This window comes from Canis aureus, chromosome 24, assembly GCF_053574225.1.
Source record: "Canis aureus isolate CA01 chromosome 24, VMU_Caureus_v.1.0, whole genome shotgun sequence".
Classification (NCBI taxonomy): Eukaryota; Metazoa; Chordata; class Mammalia; order Carnivora; family Canidae; genus Canis; species Canis aureus.
Genome location: NC_135634.1, coordinates 35,824,385 through 35,851,825, shown reverse-complemented (window position 1 = coordinate 35,851,825; position 27,441 = coordinate 35,824,385). Strand labels below are relative to the sequence as shown.

At 37.2% G+C, this 27,441-nt stretch overlaps 1 protein-coding gene across 5 annotated transcripts in view; it reads left to right on the top strand.

Annotated features, from left to right (window-relative positions):
* The window catches only part of PPP3CC (protein phosphatase 3 catalytic subunit gamma), a 110,496-nt gene that overhangs the window by 44,119 nt on the left and 38,936 nt on the right, over window positions 1–27,441 (top strand). For all 5 annotated transcript variants that reach the window (XM_077868878.1, XM_077868880.1, XM_077868881.1 and 2 more), the window contains 5 exons: window positions 788–985; window positions 1,290–1,414; window positions 16,906–17,017; window positions 25,282–25,427; window positions 27,260–27,399. In XM_077868878.1, coding sequence (XP_077725004.1) covers window positions 788–985; window positions 1,290–1,414; window positions 16,906–17,017; window positions 25,282–25,427; window positions 27,260–27,399 — 721 coding nt within the window. Of the gene's footprint in view, window positions 1–787; window positions 986–1,289; window positions 1,415–16,905; window positions 17,018–25,281; window positions 25,428–27,259; window positions 27,400–27,441 lie in introns of those variants that run through there.

Below are 27,441 nucleotides of genomic sequence, written 5' to 3'. Positions count from 1 at the left end.
CGCTCAACCCCTGAGCCACCCAGGCATCCCGATGGCCAATTTTAAAGTCAAAAATTTTTTTCCTGTTAAAGTTGCTAGTTCACCATGATATCACATGAACTTTATATCAGACATAAACTGAAGTTATCTTTTAGCATTTCCAGATTAGAAAACACAGCTAGACCTTCCTTATCTGGTATTCTCGAGTTTATGCTGTGTCACTGTAACAAGTAATTCTGAGGAACAGCTCCATTCAGTTAGTGATATGCTTGCTATCAGTAATATTTTAAGCAACTGCTTTTTCATAATAAAGTATACAACTATGATTCATTACCCGATCAGGAGCTGAAGTCAGACTTTTAAAACAGTTCCATTATGTCAGTTCATTGGAAAAATAAATGCCCTTTAGTGTTGATTTCTTTTTTTTTTAAGATTTTATTTATTTATTCATGAAAGATGCAGGGGGAGAGAGAGAGAGAGAGAGAGGCAGGCTCCAGGCAGGAGCCTGGTGTGGGATTCGATCCTGGCACTCCACGATCATGCCCTGAGCTGAAGGCAGACACTTAACCGTTAAGCCACCCAGGCGTCCCACACATACATCTTTTAAACACTTTAACTGTGGCTTTTTAAAAAATTAGAGTCTATCATCTGTAACATACAGTATCTTAGATTTCTTTCCCCATAAAATTCTAGTGCTGTGGTTGTGAAATCATAGTGATGTATTAGGTATAATTTGTTATGTAAAAGAAATGGGTTCACAGTTCTCTCTACGTTTAAGTATTTTAAATTACTTTTCCTCTCTTTCTAGCTGTTCCCTTTCCTCCAACCCAACGGCTTACTTTGAAGGAAGTATTTGAGAATGGGAAGCCTAAAATTGATGTTTTGAAAAACCATTTGGTGAAGGAAGGGCGACTGGAAGAGGAAGTAGCATTAAAGATAATCAATGATGGGGCTGCCATCCTGAGACAAGAGAAGACCATGATAGAAGTAGAGGCTCCAATCACGGGTAAGAGAAGTGTTTGCACAGCGGCAAATTTGAGAAATTATTACAAATAACCAACTAAGATGTATGATAATCTTTCTAGGAATTATGAAATAGTCTTACGGATTGTTCAGTATGTTTGTTCGTCGAAGAAATACAATTTAAAATACCTAATATTTCCAGTATTGGTAGATTGACTACAATTATAGAACAATCCAGTCAAAAGCTAAAGTGATTTAAGTTAAAAGTTAAACTGTGATCTTATTGGTGTACTGCCCTTCTCTTATAAGATACAATTTTTCACCTCACCTTGTGTCCTTTTTCCTAGTTTGTGGTGACATTCATGGACAATTCTTTGACCTGATGAAGTTGTTTGAAGTTGGGGGATCACCTAGTAACACGCGCTACCTCTTTCTGGGTGACTATGTGGACAGAGGCTATTTCAGTATAGAGGTAAAAATTAAACTGGATACCTTGGAACAATTATATTGTCTTTTTTTTAGAAATTTGCTTTCCAGGGCAGCCCCGGTGGTGCAGCGGTTTAGCGCCGCCTGCAGCCCATGGCGTGATCCTGGAGACCTGGGATCGAGTCCCATGTCGGGCTCCCTGCATGGAGCCTGCTTCTCTCTCTGCCTGTGTCTCTGCCTCTCTCTCTCTCTCTCTCTCTCTCGCTCTGTATCTCTCATGAGTAAATAAAATAAAATCTTAAAAAAAAAAAAAGAAAAAAAGAAATTTGTTTTCCATTCTTCAGCAGAAGAAATTTAAATGAGAACACTGGCAGAATTTATAAACTTTGTTACTTTGAGTATTAAAGTGTTGGAAAAATGTTTTCATTTATATAAGAAAGGTCTATTCCTTCTTGTAGCTTCTGTATGTAGTAGACATATAGAAATCTATATTAACTCAGCTTTGCAAATAAATTGTTTACCAAACTTTTCTCATGAAAATAGTGTATAGGCTGTATATAAATGACATAAATTACTATTCCTCCTAAACAGGGCTTGAATTAGCAGACCTTATTTATAAAACCATAAGCTGCTGGGCTGCAATTTACTCTTAAATTAGCTCCCAATGCTAAATAAGCAGTCATTTAGCATGTTGTAGGAATAATTTTTGATATTCTTGCACATAGTAAGCAATAAATATTCACTGAAGGAAAAAATAAAGTTAATGAAGTTAATGTAAACCCACAATTTACTTAAATATATTTCAAAAATTGAATGATGAGAAAAAATGATTAGAATTAAAGTAGGAGGGACTGGGTGGCTCAGTTGCTTAAGCATCTGACTCTTGGTTTCGGCTCAGATCATGATGTCAGGGTTTGGCTCCACATTGGGCATGAAGACTGCTTGGGGTTCTCTCTCTCCCTCTTCCTCTGCTCCTCTCCCTGATCATTCTCTTTCTCTCAAAAAAATAAATAAAATCTTTAAAAAAGAAATAATTAAAGTGTAAACTGTTATATATATAAAAGACAAAACTGTTTTAGACCCTAATGCAATGACTTGAGTAAAGTGGAACAAAAAGCACATTCATATTTAATGTCCATTGATGCAGCTATGTATACATGTTTGGCAAATAAAAGAGAAGTAACTTGAAATAGTGCAGGTAATTGAATTTATAATGTGTCCAGAATAAACATGAGATGAGAAATTGAGTCTGCTTGCTGTTCTTTTAGTCTTTAGTTGTGCTTCTCCTTCATAGCGTTATATAGTCTCACTGTACTTAGTGTATTTATGGCAGTTAAAAGTTTATTGTTTTTGCAGCATCACTCCTAGATCCAAGTCAACTCTCCTACCTAGTGCTCAACCAAAAAAAGCAGCATTCTAAAGATGCTAGAAAGATACACAAGAGAAATAGCTTGTCCTTTTTAGTTAGATGAGTGTTCTAAATTAATGAATCAGAAGTTTGGTGTTACCTGCCAGTGACTCCAATTAATTTAGTGTCATCTGTGAGGACAGAAGTTAGTGATAGAGGGATGTCTGGGTGGCTCAGTGGGTGAGCCTCTGCCTTTGGCTCAGGTCATGATCCTGGGGTCCTGGGATGGAGTCCCATATCGGGCTCTCCGCAGGAAGCCTGCTTCTCCCTCTGCCTGTGTCTCTGCCTCTTTCTTTGTGTCTGTCATGTATAAATAAATAAAATCTTAAAAAAAAAAAAAAAGGTAGTGGTAGAAGCTAAGAAAATAATTATGTTTCCCTGCTGCTCAGTAAATTCCCAAAGTCTCTAAGTAGGGACCTGGGATGGGTAGAGATGATACTTGCAGACTGTACCATTGAAATGTTTCTCTATTCTAAGTAATCTCACTGTCCATTAATAGATAAGTGGATAAAGATGTGTTCTATATACATATATACCAGATATAATAGAATTTTACTCAGACATAAAAGAGAATGAAAAGTGGCTATTTGCAACAACATGGATGGACCTAGAGGATATTATGCTAAGTGAAATAAGACAGAGAAAGACAAATACTATATGATTTCATTTATGTGGAATGTAAAAAACAAAACAAATGAACAAACAAAACAGAAGCTAACTTATAAACACAAAACAAACTGGTGGTTCCCGAGGGGGGCGGAATGTACGGATTTGGGAAAATAGAGGGGATTAAGAGGTACAGACTTCAGGTCATAAAATAAATAAGTCACAGGGATGAAATGTGCATCACCAAAAATATAGTCAGTAATACTGTAATAACTTTGTAGGGTTGGGATGCCTGGGTGGCTCAGCAGTTGAGCATCTGCCTTTGGTTCAGGGCCTGATCCCGGATTCTTAGGATTGAGTCCCACATCAGGTTCCTTGCATGGAAACTGCTTCTTCTTCGGCCTGTGTCTCTGCCTCTCTTTCTGTGTCTTTCATAAATAAATAAATAAAATCTTAAAAAAAATAACTTTATAGGGTTATAGGTGATAACTACACTTATGTGGTAAGCACTGCATATTGTATAGGATTATTAAATCACTATGTTGTACACTAGAAACTAATATAATATTGTATATCAACTGTAGTTCAATAAATAAGATAAAAAGGGAAGCAAACATAGCCTAAAAAAGAAAAGATTCCTACTTTCTATTCATATCACGTTTCAATAGACAGTCAAAAGTATGGATTTTGAAAGACAGATTGAATGTGTACTTATTTGTGTATTTGTTAGCATGAAGAGGTTTTAGAAGCTGACGAGAAGAATACAAAACTTACTAAATTTTTAGTTCTATTTAATGAAACATTTTTTTAAAGATTATTTATTTATTTATTTATTCATGAGAGACACACACACACAGAGGCAGAGACACACACAGAGAGAGAGGCAGAGTCACAGGCAGAGGGAAAAGCAGGCTCCTCGCAGGGAGCCTGATGTGGGACTCAAACCCAGGGCTCCGGGATCATGCCCTGGACTGAAGGCAGCGCTAAACCGCTGAGCCACTCAGCTGCCCCAATGAAACAACTTCTTAAAAAGATAATATTGTACCAAATCATCTTCAGATTATCAACTCACATATTTATAAATAGTTTCAATGCATCAGTATGTTCAGTAAAGCATACATCAAAAAAATCCATAATGATTTTTATATACATATACTATATTCAGAATATTTTCTGTTATATATTTTTTTCCTCATTCACCAACAAATGTTTCCTGATTGCCAACTTTATGGCAGGCTCTTAAGATAAATTAATGGGGCAGCCCCGGTGGCCCAGGGGTTTAGTGCCACCTTCGGCCTGGGGCCTGATCCTGGAGACCCGGGATCAAGACCCACGTTGGGCTCCCTGCATGGGGCCTGGTCCTCCCCCTGCCTGTGTCTCTAGCTCTCTCTCTCTCTCTCTCTCTCTCTGTGTCTGTCATGAATAAAAAAAAATTTTAAAAAAAAGAAATTAATGAATAAAATTCATGATTTCTATTTTTTGTTTGTTTTCTTTTTAAGATTCATGCTTTCAGGACACCTGGATGGCTCAGTCAGTTAAGCATCCAACTCTTGATTTCTCTTCAGGTCATGCTCTCAGGGTCATGAGACTGAGCCCCTCGTGGCTGCATGCTTAGCTGGGAATCTACTTGGGATTCTTTCTCTCCCTTTGCCCCTCCACGCCCTCTATTCCCCATGTTCACACACTCTCGAAAATAATAAATAAATCTTTTCTTTTTTTTTTTTTAATTTTTATTTATTTATGATAGTCACACAGAGAGAGAGAGAGAGAGGCAGAGACACAGGCAGAGGGAGAAGCAGGCTCCATGAACTGGGAGCCCGACGTGGGATTCGATCCCGGGTCTCCAGGATCGCGCCCTGGGCCAAAGGCAGGCACTAAACCGCTGTGCCACCCAGGGATCCCAATAAATAAATCTTAAAAAAAAAAAGATTCATGCTTTCTAAAGGAGCTGACAGTCTATTAGAAAAGATGCACTTATAAACAGATCTTTCAGTAATCGTACAAAAATGCTGATTTAATTTTTTGCAGTATTCTTCATATTAGGAACTGGCATATTGCCTGACAGTAGACACTGAATCTCTATTTGTTGAATGAATGAATGTTAATAAATCAGTTTCATTTTATCTTGTTATTTGATGTTTGACTAACTTAAAGGATTTTTCTGGAATAGCTGAAGAGATAAATGGATTAAAACTGTAAAGTGACAATGCTATTTTTTTTCCTTTATTTTTTTTAGATTTTATTTATTCATGAGAGAGAGAGAGAGAGAGAGAGGCAGAGACACAGGCAGAGGGAGAAGCAGGCTCCATGCAGGGAGCCTGATATGGGACTCCATCCTGGGACCCCAGAATCATGCCCTGAGCCAAAGAAGGACCTTCAATCACTGAGCTACCCCGGTGTCCCAGTGACAATGCTATTTTATCCCAGTTTTTTTTTTTTTAATTTTTATTCATTTATGATAGTCACAGAGAGAGAGAGAGAGGCAGAGACACAGGCAGAGGGAGAAGCAGGCTCCATGCACCGGGAGCCTGACGTGGGATTCGATCCCGGGTCTCCAGGATCGCGCCCTGGACCAAAGGCAGGCGCTAAACCGCTGCGCCACCCAGGGATCCCTATTTTATCCCAGTTTTAAAAGTAAACATCAGGGTGTATGTAGTGTTAGTTGGAAGTCACTTATTTGTAAACCCCTAAGGTTATAAACTTCTGTAGGCAACAGATTAGTCCAATATAATACAAGTATATATTTGAACCATTTTTTATCAGTGTCCTTGATAAGCATGAATATGATGTTTTTGTCAAATGGATGCAAATAGGTAATGGAACCCTTATTACAATTTTTTGTTGTTGTAAATAGTTCACTTTTTTTTTTAAAGATTTTATTTATCCATGAAAGACGAGAGAGAGAGAGAGAGAGAGAGGCAGAGACATAGGCAGAGGGAGGAGAAGCAGGCTCCATTCTGAGAGCCCAATGTAGGACTCGAGGTGCCCAGGTACTCATAAATAGTTCATTTTTGTAGAAAAATTTGGAAATGTAGAATCTAAGAAAACAAAAACTTTTGGGACACCTGAGTGGCTCAGTGGTTGAGCATCTGCCTTCGGCTCAGGTTGTAATCCCAGAGTCCTGGGATCAAGTAAGTCCTGCATCAGGCTTCCCTGCATGGAACCTACTTCTCCTTCCTCTGCCTATGTCTCTGTCTCTCTCTTTCTGTGTCTCTCATGGATAAATAAATAAAATCTTAAAAGAAAAAAAACATTATAAATCAGATATAATCACTGTTAACATCTTGTATTTTCTTTCTTTTTTTTTTTATAAAGATTTTTTTTTGGGTAATCTATGTCCAATGTGGGGCTCAAGCTCACAACCTTGAGACCAAGAGTTGCCTGCTCCACTGACAGGCACCAACATCTTATATTTTATTATAGTCTTTCTTCTTCTTTTATATATGCATATATCTTTTTTAAAGAAAATTGAAATCATTTTGTACATTTCCTTTTTGTAGTCTTTTTTCCCCACTCAGTATTGTATTGAAAGCATTTTTCTCTGTTATTTGGAAAAATCTCTCCAAAATATGGCTAATGGTAAAAATATCATAAATTACTTCACCATTCTCCTATTGTTGGATAATTATTAGCAGGTAATTTTTAGCAGGTACTGCTTGTTGCCCAATAATTTTTAGCAGGTACTGCTTGTTGCCCATCTTTTCTCTCCTTCTTCCTTACTATCAAAATACCTATTTTGTTCAGATAAATGAGATTGGGGGTTTAGAGAGAACCTTGATTTCAGGAAAGGAGGCCCTTTAACCCAACCTCAGGGAATGAATTCTAATTGGTCTGAGCTACTCATGTGAATTAATTCCCTGTCATCAGTGATTGGTCTAGGGTAAACATGGGATTCTGTTTTGCCCAGTAATATGTAATGGGAACTCTGCTGTGTATATTTTGGTGTGAGGGTGCACACACACTTGGGTACTTTGGAATACTTGTTTCCAGATGAAAAGACTCTCGCAAGGTGAAAGCTTTTGAGCACTATTTCACCTTGTCATTTCAAATGTACTGTAGCAGCCACTTTGTGGCCATGTGGAAGGAAGGGCTAAGAATGAAAAGCAGACTTGCTGTGAATTACAGATCAAAGAGAGAGGACATGGTTTCTTGGTGACAGTACTGAGCTGATACACTAAACTGGGCATCTGATTTCTTGTTTCTTCCTAAATTACTTAAATGTCTCTGTGGCTTAAGCCATATTTAATTGCATATTTATTATTTTTACAAGTGGTCATTTTCTAGTTATTTCCATTTTGCATATTGCTGCAGTTAATATCTTTTCGAATAAATTTTTAATAGCATTTCTGATATTTCCTTGAGTCATATTATTTTTTTTTTAAGATTTTTATTTATTTATTCATGAGAGACAGAGAGAGAGAAGGGGAGGGGGCAGAGACATAGGCAGAGGGAAAAGCAGGCTCCCTTCAAGGAGCCCCAAGCGGGACTTGATCCCAGAACCCCAGGATCATGAACAGAGTCAAAGGCAGATGCTCAACCACTGAGCCACCCAGGTGCCCCAAGAAGTGAGTTTTTAAAAATATTTTATTTATTTATTCATGAGACACAGAAAGAGAGGCAGAGATATAGGCAGAGGGAGAAGCAGGCTCCATGCAGGGAGCCCGACGTGGGTCTCGATCCCAGGACTCCAGGACCATGCCCAGGGCTGAAGGCAGGCCCTAAACCTCTGAGCCACCCAGAGATCCCCCTGTCTTTTTTTTTTTTTTTTTAAGTATAATTAACACAACGTTATATTGTGTACAACATAGTGATTCAACAAGTTTATAAGTTATGCTATGCTCACCACAAGTGGAGCTAACATACGATGCTAGTACAATACCATTGACTGTATTTCCTATACTGTCTCTTATTTCTTTGACTTAATCATTCCATAAGTAGAATCCTATACCTCTTACTCCCTTTACCCATTTTGTCAGTCCCTCCACACACCTCCCCTCTAGCAACTATCAATTTGTTCTCTGTATTTATGAATTTGATTCTGCTTTTTATGTTTATTTATTCAGTTTTGTGTTGAATTCCACAAGTAAGTGAAGTCATACGGTATTTGTTTTTCTCTGCCTGACTTATTTCATTTAAAATTTAATGTAGGGATCCCTGGGTGGCGCAGCGGTTTGGCGCCTGCCTTTGGCCCAGGGCGTGATCCTGGAGACCCGGGATCGAATCCCACATCAGGCTCCCGATGCATGGAGCCTGCTTCTCCCTCTGCCTGTGTCTCTGCGCCTCTCTCTCGCTCTCTGTGACTATCATAAAAAAAAAATAATAATAAAATAAAATAAAATAAAATTTAATGTATATTTTTTGGGGAATATTCTGTGCAAGTTGATATATATCAAAAACAAAGTCAACCAAAAAAAAAAAGTCATCTAAGTATATTTGTGTATGTCCACATATTTAAGTTTCTTGTTTGTTCTGCAGTGTCCTGAAATGTACATATATTTTGATACAACAGTTCTATTTTTTAGAAATACTGCAGATGTACACATAATTATGTACAAAGACATATGAATGAATAGTTTGTCAAAATGCTTGAGAAGTCCTACTGTCATTTAATGAGCTGGCTCCAGGGAAACATATCATCCAATGTGCAGGAAACTCCTGAACAACAAAGAACCACGCTTTTCAGATTGTCAGTACCTCTGTAGAGAAGCACCATTAAATTCTGGGGATGGAGATGAACAAGCAAAGCCAGGTCCCATACATGTTTTCTAGTGAAAAGGACTTCATTGTGTATTTGTTTATGCCTGTGAAAATCAAATCAGGGTAATGGGCCACAAGGATAACTAATTTAGTTGGAGATTAGGAAAGGCCTACTTGAGTTAACATCTGAATAGAAACTTGAATGACCTGAGGGAATGAGTCTTGCCTATGCAGTCCGGGTTGAGGGAGGGGTGAGAACATATTAAGTATAAAAGCTCTGAGGCTGGAGGAAGACTTATGCAGTCCTCGAATCATAACAAGGCCAATTTTGCCAGAAAGAATAATGAGTAAGGGGAAGTTGTAGGTGATGTATCAGAAAGATAGGCAGAGGTTAGATGATGTCAGCACTTTCAAACCATAGTAAGGGATTTATTCTGAATGCAATAGGAAGCCATTGGAGATTGATTGTTTTGAGCTGGGGAGTGACATATTCACATTTATATTTTAAAACAGTTACTCTGAGGCACCTGGCTCAGTCTGATGCCAACTCTTGATTTCTGCTCACCTCCTGACCTCAGGGTTGTGAGATGGAGCTGAACCCTTGTCAGGCTCCTGCTGTGCAGGAAGTCTGCTTAAGATTCTCTCTCCCTGGGCAGCCCTGGTGGCTCAGCGGTTTAGCGCTGCCTTCAGCCCAAGGCGTGATCCTGGAGACCTGGGATCAAGTCCCACGTCAGGCTCCCTGCATGGAGCCTGCTTCTCCCTCTGCCTGTGTCTCTGCCTCTCTCTCTCAATGTGTCTCTCATGAATAAATAAATAAAATCTTAAAAAAAAAAAAAAAAGATTCTCTCTCCCTCTTCCCCTTCCCCCTCCTTCTCTAAAACAACAAACAAAACAAAACTAGTTACTCTGGCTCTTTTGTGGTAAACTGACTGTGGAAGCCTAAGAGTGGGTACAGGGAGGCCAGTTAGGAATCTAATCCAGTACATGGGCAGGAGATGTTGGTGATTTAGATTAGGCTTATTCATAAGCACCTGGGATTTAGAAGAAGTTTGAAGTCTCCTTTTTGGGAGGTGGGAAAATCTCAGTTCAAGTAATCAAGCTCATCAGGTCATGACACATTTATTACTAATCATTGCAAAGTCCCTGTCTTATTTTTTTTTTCTTATCTGTGAACTCTATTTTTTTCTTCCTCTTGCTATTATGTATATCTCTGTTATGTTTAGTATATACCTCAGAATACATATAATACATTACATTAATTTTTTAATATGTAAGGTTTTGGATAAAGTATTTAAATTTTATATAAGTTTTTTTGGTGCTATTCAGTGGTCCTCAAACTTTAGCATGCATCATAACTCCCTGGAGCAGTTGCTCAAAAACAGATTACTGGGCCCCACCTCAGAATTTCTGATTCACTTTCTGATATAGAGTCTGAAAATCTCTATTTCTAACAAGTTGCCATGTAATGCTAATGCACCACATTTGAGATGAATATGACCACACTGAGAACTACTGCTGTGGCTTTGTTTCTGTTGATTTGGGTTTTCACTTATGATGTTTATAAGATCTATCCAGATTACTGTCTCTCGGTCATTGCTTTCTGCCTGCTGTGTAGTTTCCATAGTATACCTATATGACATTTTAGTTCCTTATTCTCAATGGTGGACAGCTAGTTTGTCTGTAGTTTCTTTCTACAGTGAACATTGCTGTGATAAATATTCTTATATAGGGCAGCCCAGGTGGCTTTGCGGTTTAGCGCCTGCCTTTGGCCCAGGGCCTGATCCTGGAGACGTGGGATCGAGTCCCACATCGGGCTCCCTGCATGGAGCCTGCTTCTCCCTCTGCCTCTCTCTTTCTGTGTGTGTCTCTTATGAATAAATAAATAAAATCTTAAAAAAAAAATTCTTATATAAATCCACTGATATTCCCATGCTTTAGTTTCTCTGTGGTTTATGAACAAGAGTGGAATTGCCAGGGAAAAAGGTATATACTTTTATACTTGAAGGTATATACTTCATACTCTATACTTCATACTTGAACTGACGATCCCAGATTCCTCTTCAGAATAGTTGTACCAATCTATATGCCTACCTGTAGCACCTAAGAGTTCATTTTTCCTTACAGTCCTCTCTCCAGAATTTAGTTTTATCTCACTTTCTAATATTTAGCGAAAATGTCTCCAATTACTAATGAAATTGAGCATCTCCTCATATGTTAGCTTTACAAACATATTTCCATATGTTTTTATTTTTTATTTTTTTCCACATGTTTTTAAAAAATAAATGTACTTGTCAGTGTATATTGCCCCTTAAGTGCTACTTTATTTGGGTCCCACAGATTTTGGCATGTATTGTTTTTATTATTATTTGGTATTTTATATTTAAGAATTCTCTTTAACCCTAGGATAATGAAGTAGTTTGGTTTTTATTTCCAGTCATGCAGGATTTTTTTTTTAGAGTTAGTATTTTGTTACTGATTCTAATTAATATAATTTAGAGAACATAACCTGAATAATATTCTTTGGAATTTATTGAGACTCCTTTCCTGAGGTACCTACTAGATTTTTGTGACTATTTTTTTTTTTAAGTAATCTGTGTACCCAACATGAGGCTTGAACTCACAGCCCCAAGATCAAGAGTCACATGTTCTGCCAACTGAGCCAGCCAGGTGCCTCTTTGTACTATCTTGCATATACTTGAAAATAATGCATTGTCTTTGGAATTGTTCCCTGTAACTTTCGTTATTTTTATCTGCTTGAACTAGGAGTTACTTTTTATGTGTCAAAATTGCCAACTACAGTTACTGATTGTTGGATTCTCCCCCTAGTCCTGTCAATTGTTGCTGTGTTTTGAGACTATGTGTGAGATATGTATATTTCATAATTAGTATATATGATTGGTTTCATTATTTGCAGGTTCTGTATTTGCATATATGTCTCCCTGATAAAATTTATTTTAGTCCCCAATTCAATACACCTAGTGATTCTGAGGTCCTAGGCCCTCTCACCAGGAACTGGGAAATATATATAAGCATACCAACCTGTACATTTTTATTTGTTTCTGTATTTCTCTTATATACCCTAAAAAGAATGAATTTTGATTACAGTCCAACCATCACAAGATTTAGTCTAGCCTTCCTCCTTTCCTACTCCCATTATCTACAGTATATTCACTTGTCTGTTCAATCTTAGTATATCCATAAAATAGGTATATATCAGCCAGTTCATACTGTGAAAACAGATTTCCTAACTAGAGATACAGTGTTTGTGTACATTTCTTTGTGTCTTTAGTCTTGTAGTAGGCAGTCAAAATACTATTTTCCAAAGTTACTTGGGTTCTTTTTCCCCATACCCTTCTTTGTTGCTTTGATATCTATTTATAATACAGTTAGGGTTATTACTGTTTGTATTCTGTTTGGGGTTTCTTTCACATGCTGGTTGATTTAATTATTTATTTTGGGAGACACATGTAAAACATTACTGTTGTTCTAGGAGTCAAAGCTATCCAAAAGGTTATCCTTTGAGAGGCACTGCTCTCTCCTCAACCCTCTTAAACTGTCCCCAGTGCCCCCTCCTTTCCACCCCTTTCCTCTGTGCCCACTGTAAGTAACTTTAGTTTCTGACTTATCCTTCCTGTAATTCTTCTGCACAAATGAGTAAGTACATATGTCTTTTTGTATCCCTTCTTTATTACAGAAACAGTAGCATACTCTTTTGTACTTTACTTTTTTCACTTCATACTGTATTTTAGAAATTGCTCCAAATCAGTTTATACAGCTCTTTCTCTCTGTTTTGTGTGTGTCATAATTTGCTAAGCCTTCTGTCCAATGTATGGTCATTTAGGTTGTTTCTGAAATGTTGCTATTACAAGCAATACCACAGGGCACCTGGGTGGCTCAGTGGTTGAGGATCTGCCTTCTCAGGTCAAGTGATCCCCAGGTCCTGGGATAGAGTCCCACATCAGGCTCCCCCCAGAGAGCATGCTTCTCCCTCTGCCTATGTCTCTGCCTCTCTCTGTGTCTCTCGTGAATAAATAAATAAAATCTTATAAAAAATAAACACCACCACAACTTTGTATTATTATTATTATTTGGAGGTATATCTTCAGGGTAGGTCAAAAGTTAAATGAATATGTAGTTTTAGCAGTTTTTGCCAGTTTTTTTACTGTACAAATTATTTTTATTTTATTTGTATATAGTCAAATTTATCCATCCTTTAAACAAATTTTTTAAAAGATTTTTATTTATTTATTCATGAGAGACAGAGAGAAAGAGGCAGAGACACAGGCAGAGGGAGAAGCAGGCTCCATTCCATGCAGGGAGCCCGATGTGGGACTCGATCCCGGGACTCGATCTCGGGACTCCAGGATCACACCCTGGGCCAAAGGCAGGCGCCAAACCGCTGAGCCACCCAGGGATCCCTATCCATCCTTTAAAAAATTTTTTTAGGGCAGCCCTGATGGCTCAGCAGTTTAGCGTCCCCTTCAGCCCAGGGCCTGATCCTGGAGACCCGGGATCGAGTCCCATGTCGGGCTCCTTGCATGGAGCCTGCTTTTCCCTCTGCCTGTGTCTCTGCACCTCTCTCTGTCTCTCATAAATAAATAAGACTTTAAATAAATAAATAAATAAATAAATAAATAAATAAATAAATAGATAGATAAAATTTTTAAAAATTTATTCAGGAGAAAGAAAAAGCACAAATGGGGAGTGAGGTGGGGGGCAGAGAAAGAGGGACAAGCAGAGTCCCCATTGAGCAGTGAGCCTGACATGGGCTGAGACTCAGGACCCTGAGATGATGACTTGAACTGAAGGCAAATGCTTAACCAGCTGAGCCATCCAAGAGCCCCTCCATCTTTTCTTTTTTCTTTTCTTTTTTTTTCTTTTCTTTTCTTTTCTTTTCTTTTCTTTTCTTTTCCCCTAGTTTTTTTTTAATTAATATATTTTTTTAAATTTTTATTTATTTATGATAGTCACACACACAGAGAGAGAGAGGCAGGGACACAGGCAGAGGGAGAAGCAGGCTCCATGCACCAGGAGCCCGACGTGGGATTCGATCCCGGGTCTCCAGGATCGCGCCCTGAGCCAAAGGCAGGCACTAAACCGCTGTGCCACCCAGGGTTCCCTGCCCCTGGTTTTTTTTTATCATTAGTTAAGATCAAGTTTTTCCCCGGGGTGCCTGAGTGGCTCAGTGGTTGAGCGTCTGCCTTTGGATTAGGCGTGATCCTGGAGTCCCGGGATTGAGTCCCACATTGGGCCCCCTGCATGGAGCCTGCTTTTCTCCCTCTGCCTATGTCTCTACCTCTCTCTGTATCTCTCATGAATAAATAAATAAAATCTTTTAAAAAAAATCAAGTTTCCCCCTACATTAAGGGTACAGAACTCACCACTTTTTTTATAGAACTTGCATGATTTCATTTTGATACAGTTAGCTCCCTTATCCATTTGTCATTTATTATGTATTACATGAGATATAGATCTAATTTTTTTTTGAAATGGCATCAGATGACCCAGAGATATTTATTAAGAAATCCATCATTAGGGGCACCTGATGGCTTTGTCAGTAAGCATCTGACCAGCTCAGGTCATTATCTCAGAGTCCTGGGATCAAGTCCCATGTGCAGGCCCACAAGGAGACCCACGCTGAGCTCCCCACTTAATGGGGAATCTGCTTGTCCCTCTGCCCCTCTCTATGTTTGTGTGCAACGATGTGCTCTCTCTCTCAAATAAATAAATAAAAACTTAAATCCATCATTACCCTCAGTGAACTAGGATGCTACCTTTATTATATACCAAAAAATTTGTGTATACTTGGATTAATTTCTGAGCTAGTTTATTCCACTGGTATATTTATATATGTGCCAGTACCACTGTTTTAATTATAGAAGCTTTATAGTATCTCTTAATGTCCAGTAAGACTAGTTCCCCTCCATTCTCTGTCCGCCCATAGTTCTCATTTTTCAGTGTTTTTTTCCTGGCTGTTTCCTGGCTATTCTTGCATGTTTATTTTTCCATAGAAAATAACTTGTTAAAAAAAAAAAAAGAAAATAACTTGTTGGTATTTTTTTTGGAATTACAATGATTTTATAAATTAGGAAGAACTAAGGCAGAATCATCCTATCCAAGAACAAGGGATGTTTTTCCATTTGTTCTTGCCTACTTTTGTGTCTTTCAGGAGGGTCTTAAATTTTTCTTGGTATTAATTTTGTACAGTTCTTGCTAAATTTGTTCCTGTATGTTTAATCTTCTTTGCTGCTATTATAAATGGCAGGTGTCCTATTTATTGGTTGTGTATATGAAGGCTATTTATTTTATATATTAATTTTATATCCTGCCATGTTACTGAATTCTTTTATTATTTGAGTTGGGTTCTTTTTTTTTTTTAAGATTTTATTTATTTATTCATGAGAGACACAGAGAGAGAGAGAGAGAGAGAGAGGCAGAGACACAGGCAGAGGGAGAAGCAGGCTCCATGCAGGGAGCCCGATATGGGACTCGATCCCAGGTCTCCAGGATCAGGCCTTGGGCTGAAGGCAGTGCTAATAAACCCCTGAGCCACCCTGGCTGTCCTGTGTTTTGTTTTTGTTTTTTTTTAAGATTTTATTTATTGGACGATCCCTGGGTGGCTCAGAGGTTTAGTGCCTGCCCCTTCGGCCCAGGGCCTGATCCTGGAGACCTGGGATCGAGTCCCACATCAGGCTCCCTGCATGGAGCCTGCTTCTCCCTCTGCCTGTGTCTCTGCCTCTCTCTCTGCCTCTCTCTCTCTCTCTCGTATGTGTGTGTGTGTGTGTGTGTGTCTCATAAATAAATAAATAAAATCTTTTTTTAAAAAAAGATTTTATTTATTTATTTGAATGAGAGTAGCCAGAGAGCATGAGTGGGGGAGAGGCAGAGGGAGAAGCCGACTCCTTACTGAGCAGGGAGCCAAACATGGGATTCGGTCCTGGGACTCCAGGATCATGACCTAAACCAAAGGCAGATGCTTAACCAACTAAGCCACCCACGTGTTCCACTGAGTTAGTTTTATCATTGATTTTTTTGGGGGTTTTTGGATATACTATTTTTTTTTTGGATATACTATTATTATATATATTCTTCAAATAGAGTTATTTTATTTTTTCTTTATCCATTCCTTTTTTTTTTTAATAAAGATTTTATTTATTCATAAGAGACAGAGAGAGAGGCAGAGACATAGGTAGAGGGAGAAGCAGGATCCCTGCAGGGAGCCTGATGTGGAACTTGATCCCAGGACCCCCGGATCATGACCTGAGCCAAAGACAGACACTCGACCACTGAGCCATCCAGGTGCCCCTCTTTACCCATTCTTTGTTTTTTTTTTTTCTCTTTACCCATTCTTAAACCTCTAATTGATTTCTTTTGTCTAAATTAATTACCTGTACCTCTAGTACAGTGTTGAATAATAGCAGAGATAGTGGATATCCTTGCCTCATTCCTTATTTTAATGGAAATGTCTCTGGTGTTTCTTCATTAAATAAAATACTGATTTTAGGACCAAGAGTGTGGGGGTAGGGTCAGTAGGTGGCTTTGTCACAGAGTTATAGATATTTGGATAGAACATTAAAATATAAATTAAGAAGAGGTATGTATGAAACTACTGTCTGTCAGATTTTAGAGCAACAGTATGTCACATTCAAAAAGTTAGAAAGTTGTGCTCGCTTCGGCAGCACATATACAAAAAGTTAGAAAGTTTCATGTCTCAATTTGAGAATAGCAATGAGATATGCCATTATAGCAGGTCATTTGAATTTCTATAAATTATCCTTATGCATTATGGTCACAAATAAAAATATATCCTTATTTTTGTCTTATAGTGTGTGCTGTTTTTGTGGAGTTTAAAGATTAATCATCCCAAAACAGTATTTCTGCTTCGAGGAAATCATGAATGTAGGCATCTTACAGAATATTTCACCTTCAAACAAGAATGTAAGTATAATCACTTTTCCAGAACTTTTTTTTTTGAAGTAAACTCTACCCCCAGTGTGAGGCTTGGACTCAAAACTCTGAAATCAAGAGTCATATGCTCTACCAACTGAACCAGGCACCACATAAATTTTTTAGTTACCGTTTGTCAATCCCAAAATGAATCAAACATAAACTAAATTAATGGAACTCAAATGCCTCCTATTTATTTCTGGTAAGAACCAAGACATTTGTTTTCAAAATAACTTTTGTGGTTTTCCCCTATGTATGTAAAGTAGTACATTTGGGGTATTTGGAAAACATAGAATAGTCCAAAGAAGATAAAAGTTGTCCACAGTAAAACCACTTAAAGATAATAACTATTGGGCAGCCCTGGTGGCGCAGCGGTTTAGCACTGCCTGCAGCCCAGGGCATGATCCTGGAGACCCGGGATCGAGTCCCACATCAGGCTCCCTGCATGGGGCCTGCTTCTCCCTCTGCCTCTCTCTCTCTCTCTCTCTCTCTCTCTGTGTCTCTCATGAATAAATAAAAAATAAAATCTTTAAAAAAAAAAGATAACTATTATCTCACTATTTGAGAGGTAGTCTTTTCTGTATACATAAAAACCTATCATGAAAGAGTTCAAATGCATGTATATTTGTACGTTTTCAAAATAAAATTGGGCTTTTATATGCACTGCTTAATAAATTGTGCCTTTCACTTTAATAAAATTTCTCTGTATCATTAAATATTTTTAAACAGGATTTTAAAATGTTATTTTAATATTTTTAAAGTATTCCATCTTATGAGGTGCCTCGGTGGCTCAATCATTTAAGCATCTGACTTCTGCTTGGGTTGTAATCCCAGGATCCTGGGATAGAGGCTTGCTGAGCAGGGAGCCTGCTCCTCCCTCTCCCTCTGCCACTCCCCCTGCTTGTGTGCCCTCTCTCAAATAAATAAATAAGTTCTTAAAGAAAAAAAAAAAGGTCTTCCATCTTATGAATGCACTATCATGTAGCCAGTTTAGTGACAACTGTATGACATTTCTGTTGAATGACATTAATACTGTAATAGTTTAAAAAAAACTATTATTAAAGGTAGAGTTTTTTAAAGTCAAAATATTGGCGATCCCTGGGTGGCTCAGCAGTTTAGCGCAACCTTTGGTCCAGGGTGTGATCCTGGAGACCCGGGATGGAGTCCCACGTCAGGCTCCCTGCGTGGAGCCTGCTTCTCCCTCTGCCCTCCCCCCTCTGTGTGTCTCTCATGAATAAATAAATAAAATCTTAAAAAAAAAAAATTGCTGTTTGATAAAAAAAACAAAAAACGTCACAGATTTCTTGGACCAAAAAAAAAGATTTCTTTGACCAGAATCTAGGTACTCACTATTGACTCTTAACTAACATTCAATGTGAATATTAATCTATTGGGCTTGTTTGAGAGAATTTACCCCAGGACATTTGTACTTAGTATTTCTTGTTTTCCCAGTTAGCTATCTGTTCATAAGACCTATGTCCTTACTTCACTGATGTCATCTCAGAGACTTTCTTCCTTGGTTGCTTTTTCTAAATTATATATATCATCATTTTACTCTCATACCTCGCCTTTTTTTTAATATTATCTATCAACACCTGGATTTTTATATAAGATTTATATTTTTAAAAATAGATTTGTTTATTATTTTTCTCTCCTACCATAATTTAAGTTTCATGACAGCAGGGACATGTTTTATCCACTGTTGTTTTTCCATAATAGCGTCTAATAACTCCTAGGAGAGGGTAGCCCCTGTGACTCAGCGGTTTAGCACCGCCTTCAGTCCAGGGCGTGATCCTGGAGCCCCGGGATCGAGTCCCACATCGGGTTTCCTGCATGGAGCCTGCTTCTCCCTCTGCCTGTGTCTCTGCCTCTCTCTGTGTGTGTCTCTCATGAATAAATAAATAAAATCTTTAAAAAATAAATAAATAACTCAAAAGAGATGCTTAAAAATATTGGTTGAGTTAATTTGTTGAATGAATGATCATCTAGAATTTGTACTTTGGGCACATATTCTCAGAAGACAATTACTAAGTTAGAGAGCCCGAACATTTTAAAGACTTGATACATACTCTAACTAGCCCTCTATAAAGATTTATCAATTTATACGTTAGGGAGTTTTTGTATTTTTATATAAAGTGAGAAGAAATAGAACCCACAAAATTTTAACACTTTTGATTTCTAAAATGTTAGCACATTCTTTATAAAATAAGGAAGCTCTGAGATCTACCTCTTTCCCCAAATAAAACTGAATATATACAAATGCTTTAATGTCATATAATTGATGATTTGATCATGGATTCTACTTTGCTTCCTATTTAGATTTCTCTTTATTATCTTGGAGGAATAAATCATAAAATATTTAAAGTTTTATTCCCAAAGAATATTCAAAATTGAAAAAAAAAACAACTTTTAAATTTATTTCCCAAGGTTCAAGAGTTCATCCAATCTTTCTCCCCCAAATCCCTTTATTTACAGGTAGGTAACAACTTAATAGTGTTCGACTCATAGTAACTCTTGTTATTGAAGCTTCCTACACTGGAGTTGGCAGTTGTGATGACAGTCTGTCTCCTAGTAGATTCTGAAAGAAAAGGTCATTCGTATTAGAATGAAAAATTTAGAGTATGAACACTTAAAAAAAAAATTCCTCTGACAGGACAGTCAGCTACAGGTGGGCAAGATAGAGATCATTCCAGCCCTTGGGATTTAGAATACAGTTCAAACCAGTAGGTAACAACCACGAAATTTTTTTAAAAATTAGATCTACGTTGGTGAGTGTTTAAATTGGTATAAAGTATTTGAAGAGTAATTTTGGAATGTCTGTGAAATTTCTGATCCAGCATCTTGGCTTCTAGCAATTTATCATGCAGATTATATACTTTTTTATATATATATACATTTTTTAATGCTGTATAACAAATCACCACAAATTCAGCTGTTCGAAACAATGCATTTATTATATCACAGTTACTGTAGGTCAGAGATCCAGGCAGAGTGTGGCTGAATTCTCTGCTCAGGGTCTCCCTGAGCTGAAATCCAAGTGTCACCAGGGCTGCAGTTCTCATCTGCAGCTTGGTATCTTTTCTAAGCTCACCAGTTATTGGCAGTAGGCAGTTCACAGTATCGATGTTTGCTTTCTTCCAGACAGCCTAAATGCATATCTCTACCGCCTTCTGTGATCAACCAGCTGGGGAAAACCCTTTTCTTTTTTTCTTTCTTACAGATTTTATTTATTTATTCATGAGAGAGAGAGAGGAAGAGACATAGACAGAGGAAGCAGCAGGGGCTCTTTACAGGGAGCCCTAGGTGAGACTATCCTCAGACTCAGGATTATGCCCTGAGCCAAAGGTAGACCTCAACCGCTGAGCTACCCAGGCATCCCAACCCTTTGCTTTTCAAAAGCTCACTTGATTAGGTCAGGTCCACCTAGCAGAATCTCCCTTTTGCTGTAATGATATGTAGTCATAGGACTCTCAACATAGCCACAAATTCCACACTCACTGCTGTAGGTCATTGCTGTTCATTTTAGAATTCTGCTTACTATACTCACAAAGATAATAGGTTATGCATGTATAAGGATGTATGATAACAATTATAGTATTAATTGTAATAGCAAAAAAGGAAAACAACAAAAAAAGAATTTGAATATAAATGAAGGACTACTTAAATAAGTGAGAATACATTTTAAAGAATGGAATACTAGGCAGCTATTGAAAGATCAAGGTGGGCCTACATGTACTGATATGGAGAGACGTTCAAATATATTGTTAGGTGACAGGATCCCATTTGCAGAACATATATAATGCCATCTCCTTTGTAAATTAAAAATATATAATGTTTAGAAGAAATGTATAATAGTTATTACCTGTGGGGAGTTGGGTCAGCGTAACTTGTATTTTTAATTTTATATCTGCCTGTGGTATTGCTAGAGTTATTTTTATAACTACCATGTACAACTATTACAATAAAATTTTTAACTGGTAATTTAGAATCACCTGAATGGGCCCCAAGCACTTAAGAGGCTTTTTTAAAGCTCTGCAGGTAATTGTGCTGCATGCCGCTGGTCTAGAGGCTTTGAAAGTATCTACAATTTGTCATTTGAGAACCGCTTCACCAAATAGTAAAAATTGGAAATATTTTGCATTGTTTTTATAAACCAAATATGGGGATATTACTCATTACACTTCTCTTTTCTTTACCTGGGAAAATTAAATAATGCGTATCAAGCCATTAACAAAGGTTCTGGAATGATCAGTATGTAGCAAAAAATAAGTCATAAGAAAGCTGCCTATGAATGCCTCTGTTCTGAATTAAGGGTCAGGTTTTTTTAGGTAATATTTTATCCAATCCTTCCTCTGTTTGCTCAGAGTTCTTTTTTTGACTAGTATAAATTGGTTCAGACTATTTTTAGAAGACGAAACAATACAACATTGGGAGAAAATTTTTTAAGTATTTCATTTTACACAGAATTTCTTATCTTAGGTTTTTATTTGCTTTTCACATGCTTTAATTTGTCAAACCAGGTTTCTTTCTTTTTTTCTTATCTATAGAGATACTCCAGTTTCAGTCAAATACTGCATATGAAATGTGGATAAATCTTGGAACAAGCACATAAATACACTTTCGCATTTTATTCTTATGAACAAAGATTATGTGTGCTGCTTTGCATGGATGTTTTCACTGATAAACTGTCTCTCTTAAAGGGCCATTGTGGCTTTTAGAATCAGCACCTTACAATTACTGCTAAATGATGCTTAGTTTCTGAGTGTGCAGCTGCAGTCTTGTGACTATTTCTAAGGATCGCAGGTGAAGATTGGTTTTTTTCTTTTTTTTTTCTTACATCAATTCTTAAGTTGCTTTACATTACAGTTTTTAAAAAACATTCCTTTCAAACCCAGAGATAATTTGAGTAGCAAAGAAAAATAGAAGTTAACTTTTGACATATCATTTATGGTTGCAAAAGCATTGTTTTATTGTTATATACTTGAAAAGTGAACCTAATGCTTTTATGATTCCATCTCATAGCAATTTCTAAAGTAAATTAATTGTTGTTTCCATAAGCCATTTTTTGATATTTAATTAAATAGCTTACTGACAAGTTCTGGAAACTCCTCTTGTAATTTTGCTAATGAAAACAGTACTGTAATGACAGGTTTATTTTTTTAAAATAAGTATTGCTTGTCATTAATTATAGTATTATTTGTAGTACTAAGAGATTGGTGTGGTTAAATTGTGGTATATCCATAAAGTGAACTACTAGCCATAAAGTATTTGTGTGCTTGTTCCAAGATTTATTCACATTTCAGATGCAGCATTAGAATGAAACAAGCATAAAAAATAATTACAAACTCTTCATATAAAGATGTGGCATGATCTCCAAAATATGTTAAGTACAAAAAGCAAGTGTAAAACAGTGTATATAAACTACCATTTATGTGAAAAACAAAAGGATGTTTTGAAAAGAGAATAAATATGTGCATGTGTATGCATAGGGTATCTTTGTAAAGATCTCCAGAAAACTAGAAATACTGGTTGCCTGCGGGGGGGGGGGTGGGGGGGGGTGGCAGGAGTAGAGGTTTGTAGGAGGCTCTGTATAGCCTTTTATAGCTTTTGTATTTTTTAACCATGTAAATGTAAATCTTTTTTTAAATAATGAAAGCAAATGTAAATGAAGATAAGTATATAATCAGTGGCTAGACCAGGTCAGGGTTTCTTGCAAATAGTGTTGACTCTCAAAATTACTTATAGGGCAGCCCGGATGGCTCAGCGGTTTAGCGGTTTAGCGCCGCCTTTAGCCCAGGGTGTGATACTGGAGACCTGGTATCGAGTTCTGTGTCAGGCTTCCTGCATGGAGCCTGCTTCTTCTCTGCCTGTGTCTCTCTCTGCCTCTCTCTCTCTCTCTCTCTGTTTTTCTCATGAATAAATAAATAAAATCTTAAAAAAAACCACAAAATTACTTTTAAAGAATATTGTTGAAACTTTGTTAATATTGTAGTGTTGATACTGGTTAGAACTTGTATCATCAGTGTGATCCTGTGATTGAGGTACGTTTTTCCTTTATTATGGAAATGATTGTCTTATGGAATGTAGCTTAAAATTTGTCATGAAAATAAAACACTGAGTCAAGTAATTTAATTAACCTTTGGGAATTATATGTTTGGCTATTTAGATTCTCCTATTAAATATTTAATTTGAAATAATGATTGGGAAGAGAACTGCCTGGTTTTAAGAGCATGAATAGGTTCAGTTTCCAGCCCAACATCTGGCAAGTAGACCCAATTTCTTTAGCTTTTTAATGAAGATAGTAATAGTACTTGTTTCATAGGGTTTCTGTGAAGATAAAATAAGGTAATTATATTAGTTAATACTTACATAGTACCTACTGTGTGCCAGACATTATTCAAAGCATTTTACATATATGAATTCATTTAATCTTCACAGCAGCCTTGTAATGTAGGCATGTATTGTTATTATGCCTATTTTATGGATGAGGACATCAAAGCATAGGGAGCTAAGTCATCTGTGCTGAGTAGCATAGCTAGTAAAACAAGGTTCAGATCCAGGCAGTCAGGTTCCAGATTGTTCTCTTGACCACTGTGCTGTGAGGAACACTTTTTTTTTTTTAAGATTTTATTTATTTATTTATTCATGAGAGACACAGAGAGAAAGGCAGAGACACAGGCAGAGAGAGGAGAACCAGGCTTCATGCAGGGAGCCCGATGGGGACTCAATCCCGGGACTCCAGGATCACACCCTGGGCCAAAGGCAGACGCTCAACCACTGAGCCACCCAGGCGTCCCTGTGAGGAACACTTAACCCAGATACACTGTGAGCCTTCAACAAATTCAATAATAAAGGTAATATGATAATATATATTATTATAGAAAGTTAATATATCTCATCAGAGAAAACACAAATAAACTAAGCCAAAGAAGAATATAGATATCATCTTCAGTCTAACCCCTCAGGAGATAAGTGTTGGTGTTTATATACCTATCCATATACTTTAAGAAAATAACATTTTGTAAACTATTTTGGTCATGTGTTAATATAACATTTACTTCTGTTTTGCTTAATTTGATTTATAACCTCCTGGTTTTTAAAAATTTTTATTAATTTTTAATTCCAGTATAGGTAACATGTAGTTTTATATTAGTTTCACATGTACAATATGTGATTCAGCAACTCTATATGTTACTTAGTGCTCATCATGATAAGTGTACCCTTAATCCCCATCACCTGTTTCATCCATCCCCCCCACTCACCTCTCCTCTGGTCATCATCAGTTTGTTCTCTATAGTTAAGAGTCTGTTTCTTGGTTTATCTCTGTCAGTTTTCCACCTGTTACTTAATGACATATTTTCTGGATAATTGTAGAGACCCCACCCTCTGCCCACCGGAGTGTTTCTTTGTTCTTTAACCCCAAAATACAATTTAAGATGAACATTTTTATACAGAATATAATTAGGACAAAATTTGCTTAAAGACCTTAAAGATCATGAGCAAAAGATTATTGACATTTTATTGATTACTCTTAACACTTCAGTTTCCATTAATATATGTTCAGTACCTCCAGGGAATCTTTTTAGACCCAATAAACATTTAGGCTTACAAGACTACCATGGGCCATATTGGCATTCATCTACTTAAGAAGGATATGGTCCAGGAAGGGGGACAACACCAGGCATTCCTTTTCATTCCTTTTCATTCCTTTTCATAGCAGTCCAGACGTTTTCTGCCTTTCACCATCCCCTCCAAGTCACAATCCCAGGTGCAGGGAAACAAAATCCACATTGGGCAGATCAGGGAGCCACTGTGGCTTAGAAGCCTCATGTAGCACAGTTGCCAGTATCTCCCATAAAGCTTGGTTGGTATAGATTCCAGGGTCCCAGAGGGACCTACCTTGAGTCATCATTGCACTCAAAAGTCCAAAGCTATAGCTGCCTATCAGGTAATTGAGTAATTTTTACCATAAGAAATGTTGCCTAATAACACAGCTGACATTCACCTTAACAGGTTTCCAGGACAACAGGACTAGAAGGTTAATCCAGGGTCATATTTGTCTTTAGAGAAGATTTTGTTTACCTTTTAGATTTTGTTTACAACTTTTCAAGAATATTTTTATAAAGATGATTGTGTTTTCAAATTTGCCTGAAATAAATGACTTTGAACTAGCTTCATAATTTTCTGCCCAATATTCTTATTCATATATGATAAATTTAGCTTTTCTTCTTTTGACTGTTTTTCTTTTTTTATAGGTCGAATTAAATATTCTGAAGAGGTATATGATGCATGTATGGAGACATTTGACTGTCTTCCTCTTGCTGCCCTCTTAAACCAGCAGTTTCTGTGTGTACATGGAGGGATGTCACCTGAAATTACTAGTTTAGATGACATTAAGAAAGTAAGTAACCTTTCATTAGCCTCATGGAATATATATTTTTTCAGTTTTTTTATTGTAGTCAACTATATGCCTCTATTGCTGAAAAATTTTAAATGCAGATAATCAAAAGTAAGAGAATGGAAATCATCTGTGACCTCATTATTGGGAGAGGACTACTATTAACATTTTGCTAAATGTCTTCCAGAAAATTTCTGTAAATTTTAGTGAAATCTGTACTTTCATCAACTGGAAACATAACCTATTTTGAGTATAGCCCTAAAATTTTAAATTATGTAGCATTACGAAAGGAAGGAAATCAGGCTTCCCCTGTTCTGCAATTAATTGTGTAACCTTGACCAAATCAAGGTTAACTCTTAGTTACATTTTCTTCTCTGGGAAATGAGGAAGTTAGAATGGATAGTCTGTGAACTTCCAGCTCTCAAATTCATTGGCTTTGGCATTTTATTTTATTATTTTTTTATTTTTTAAAGATTTTATTTGTGTATTCATGAGGGACACACAGAGAAAGAGAGAGAGAGAGAGGCAGAGACACAGTCAGAGGGAGAAGCAGGCTTCACGAAGGGAGCCTGATGCGGTACTCGATCCCAGGACTCTAGGATCATGCCCTGGGCTGGAGGTGGGCGCTAAACCGCTGAGCCACCCAGGGATCCTGGCTTTGACATTTTAGATGATAGAGTTTAACTGCTACACTTGCATGAGTTAATGATTATTATTTTCAGGATTTTCTATAAAGATGATCAATCTTTTTTTACTTCTTTTGTCCTACATTATCATCATCTTTTCTCTACCTTTGTATTGTACCTGTCTCATATAGGTACTGAAATTAAAGATTTTTTTTTGTTTATAAAACTTTTCTCTGAATTAAAGTTACTCTCCTCGGGGTAAGAGGGTGTGCCTATATTTCTGCTGCCTTATGATCTTTAAAATAACCGACTTTCTCCTTTACATTGTAAGTCTTGAATTTTGCAATTCTGAATCAATTGTATTAAAAACCTCCCCTTTCATTTAGAAGTCTTCAACTCTTTTAGTTACTGGGTTTGTCTTGGTTTTCATGCTACTAACCAAAGCAGCAATGACTAAAAGCTTAAATTAATAACTTACATTGAAATGCCTGCACTGCATAGAAGGGAAAGGATGAAAGTTCTTTACAAAATAAAACTAGAGGGGATCCCTGGGTGGCGCAGCGGTTTAGCGCCTGCCTTTGGCCCAGGGCACGATCCTGGAGACCCGGGATCGAATCCCACGTCGGGCTCCCGGTGCATGGAGCCTGCTTCTCCCTCTGCCTATGTCTCTGCCTCTCTCTCTCTCTCTCTCTCTGACTATCATAAATAAATAAAAATTAAAAAAAAAAAACTTAAAAAAAAGAAAAAAACAAACAAAACTAGAAATCTCCTTTGGAATGAGGTAAACAGTGAACAGAACCATTGTAAAACCTTTCCTGGTCTGATGGTAATGTTAGCTCACCTAGGCAGTTGAAGTGAATTTTACATAGTCTTTCTCAATAATAGTATATCTCTATAATGGTTGATTTCACATTTGAATTAAATGAGTTCTGCTTTTAAGACTAGGATGTAAAGGAGTCCTTTTCTACAGTATGGTTAGATGCCAGGGATATTTATAAAAATTTATTTCAAAAAAATAATAAATATGTATCCAGATTTGTTAAATGCTCATTTTCTTCCTAAAGGAAAACTCCTCTAAGGGGCTTTTCTCCTAATACATTCTTGTGGGTAGGAGGGTTTTGTTTTGTTTTGTTTTTTGACCCATACCAGTTTCCAAAAGCTCTTTTGCTTTCATGATTTTTCTTCTTTTGGCTTTTGTGTGTCTTTTAGTTAGACAGATTTAAAGAACCTCCAGCCTTTGGGCCAGTGTGTGACCTGCTTTGGTCCGATCCTTCAGAGGATTATGGCAATGAAAAGACTTTGGAGCACTATACCCACAACACTGTCCGAGGGTGCTCTTATTTTTACAGGTAAGCTAATCCCCAAAGTTATAAAATTAAGAAAGGAAATTG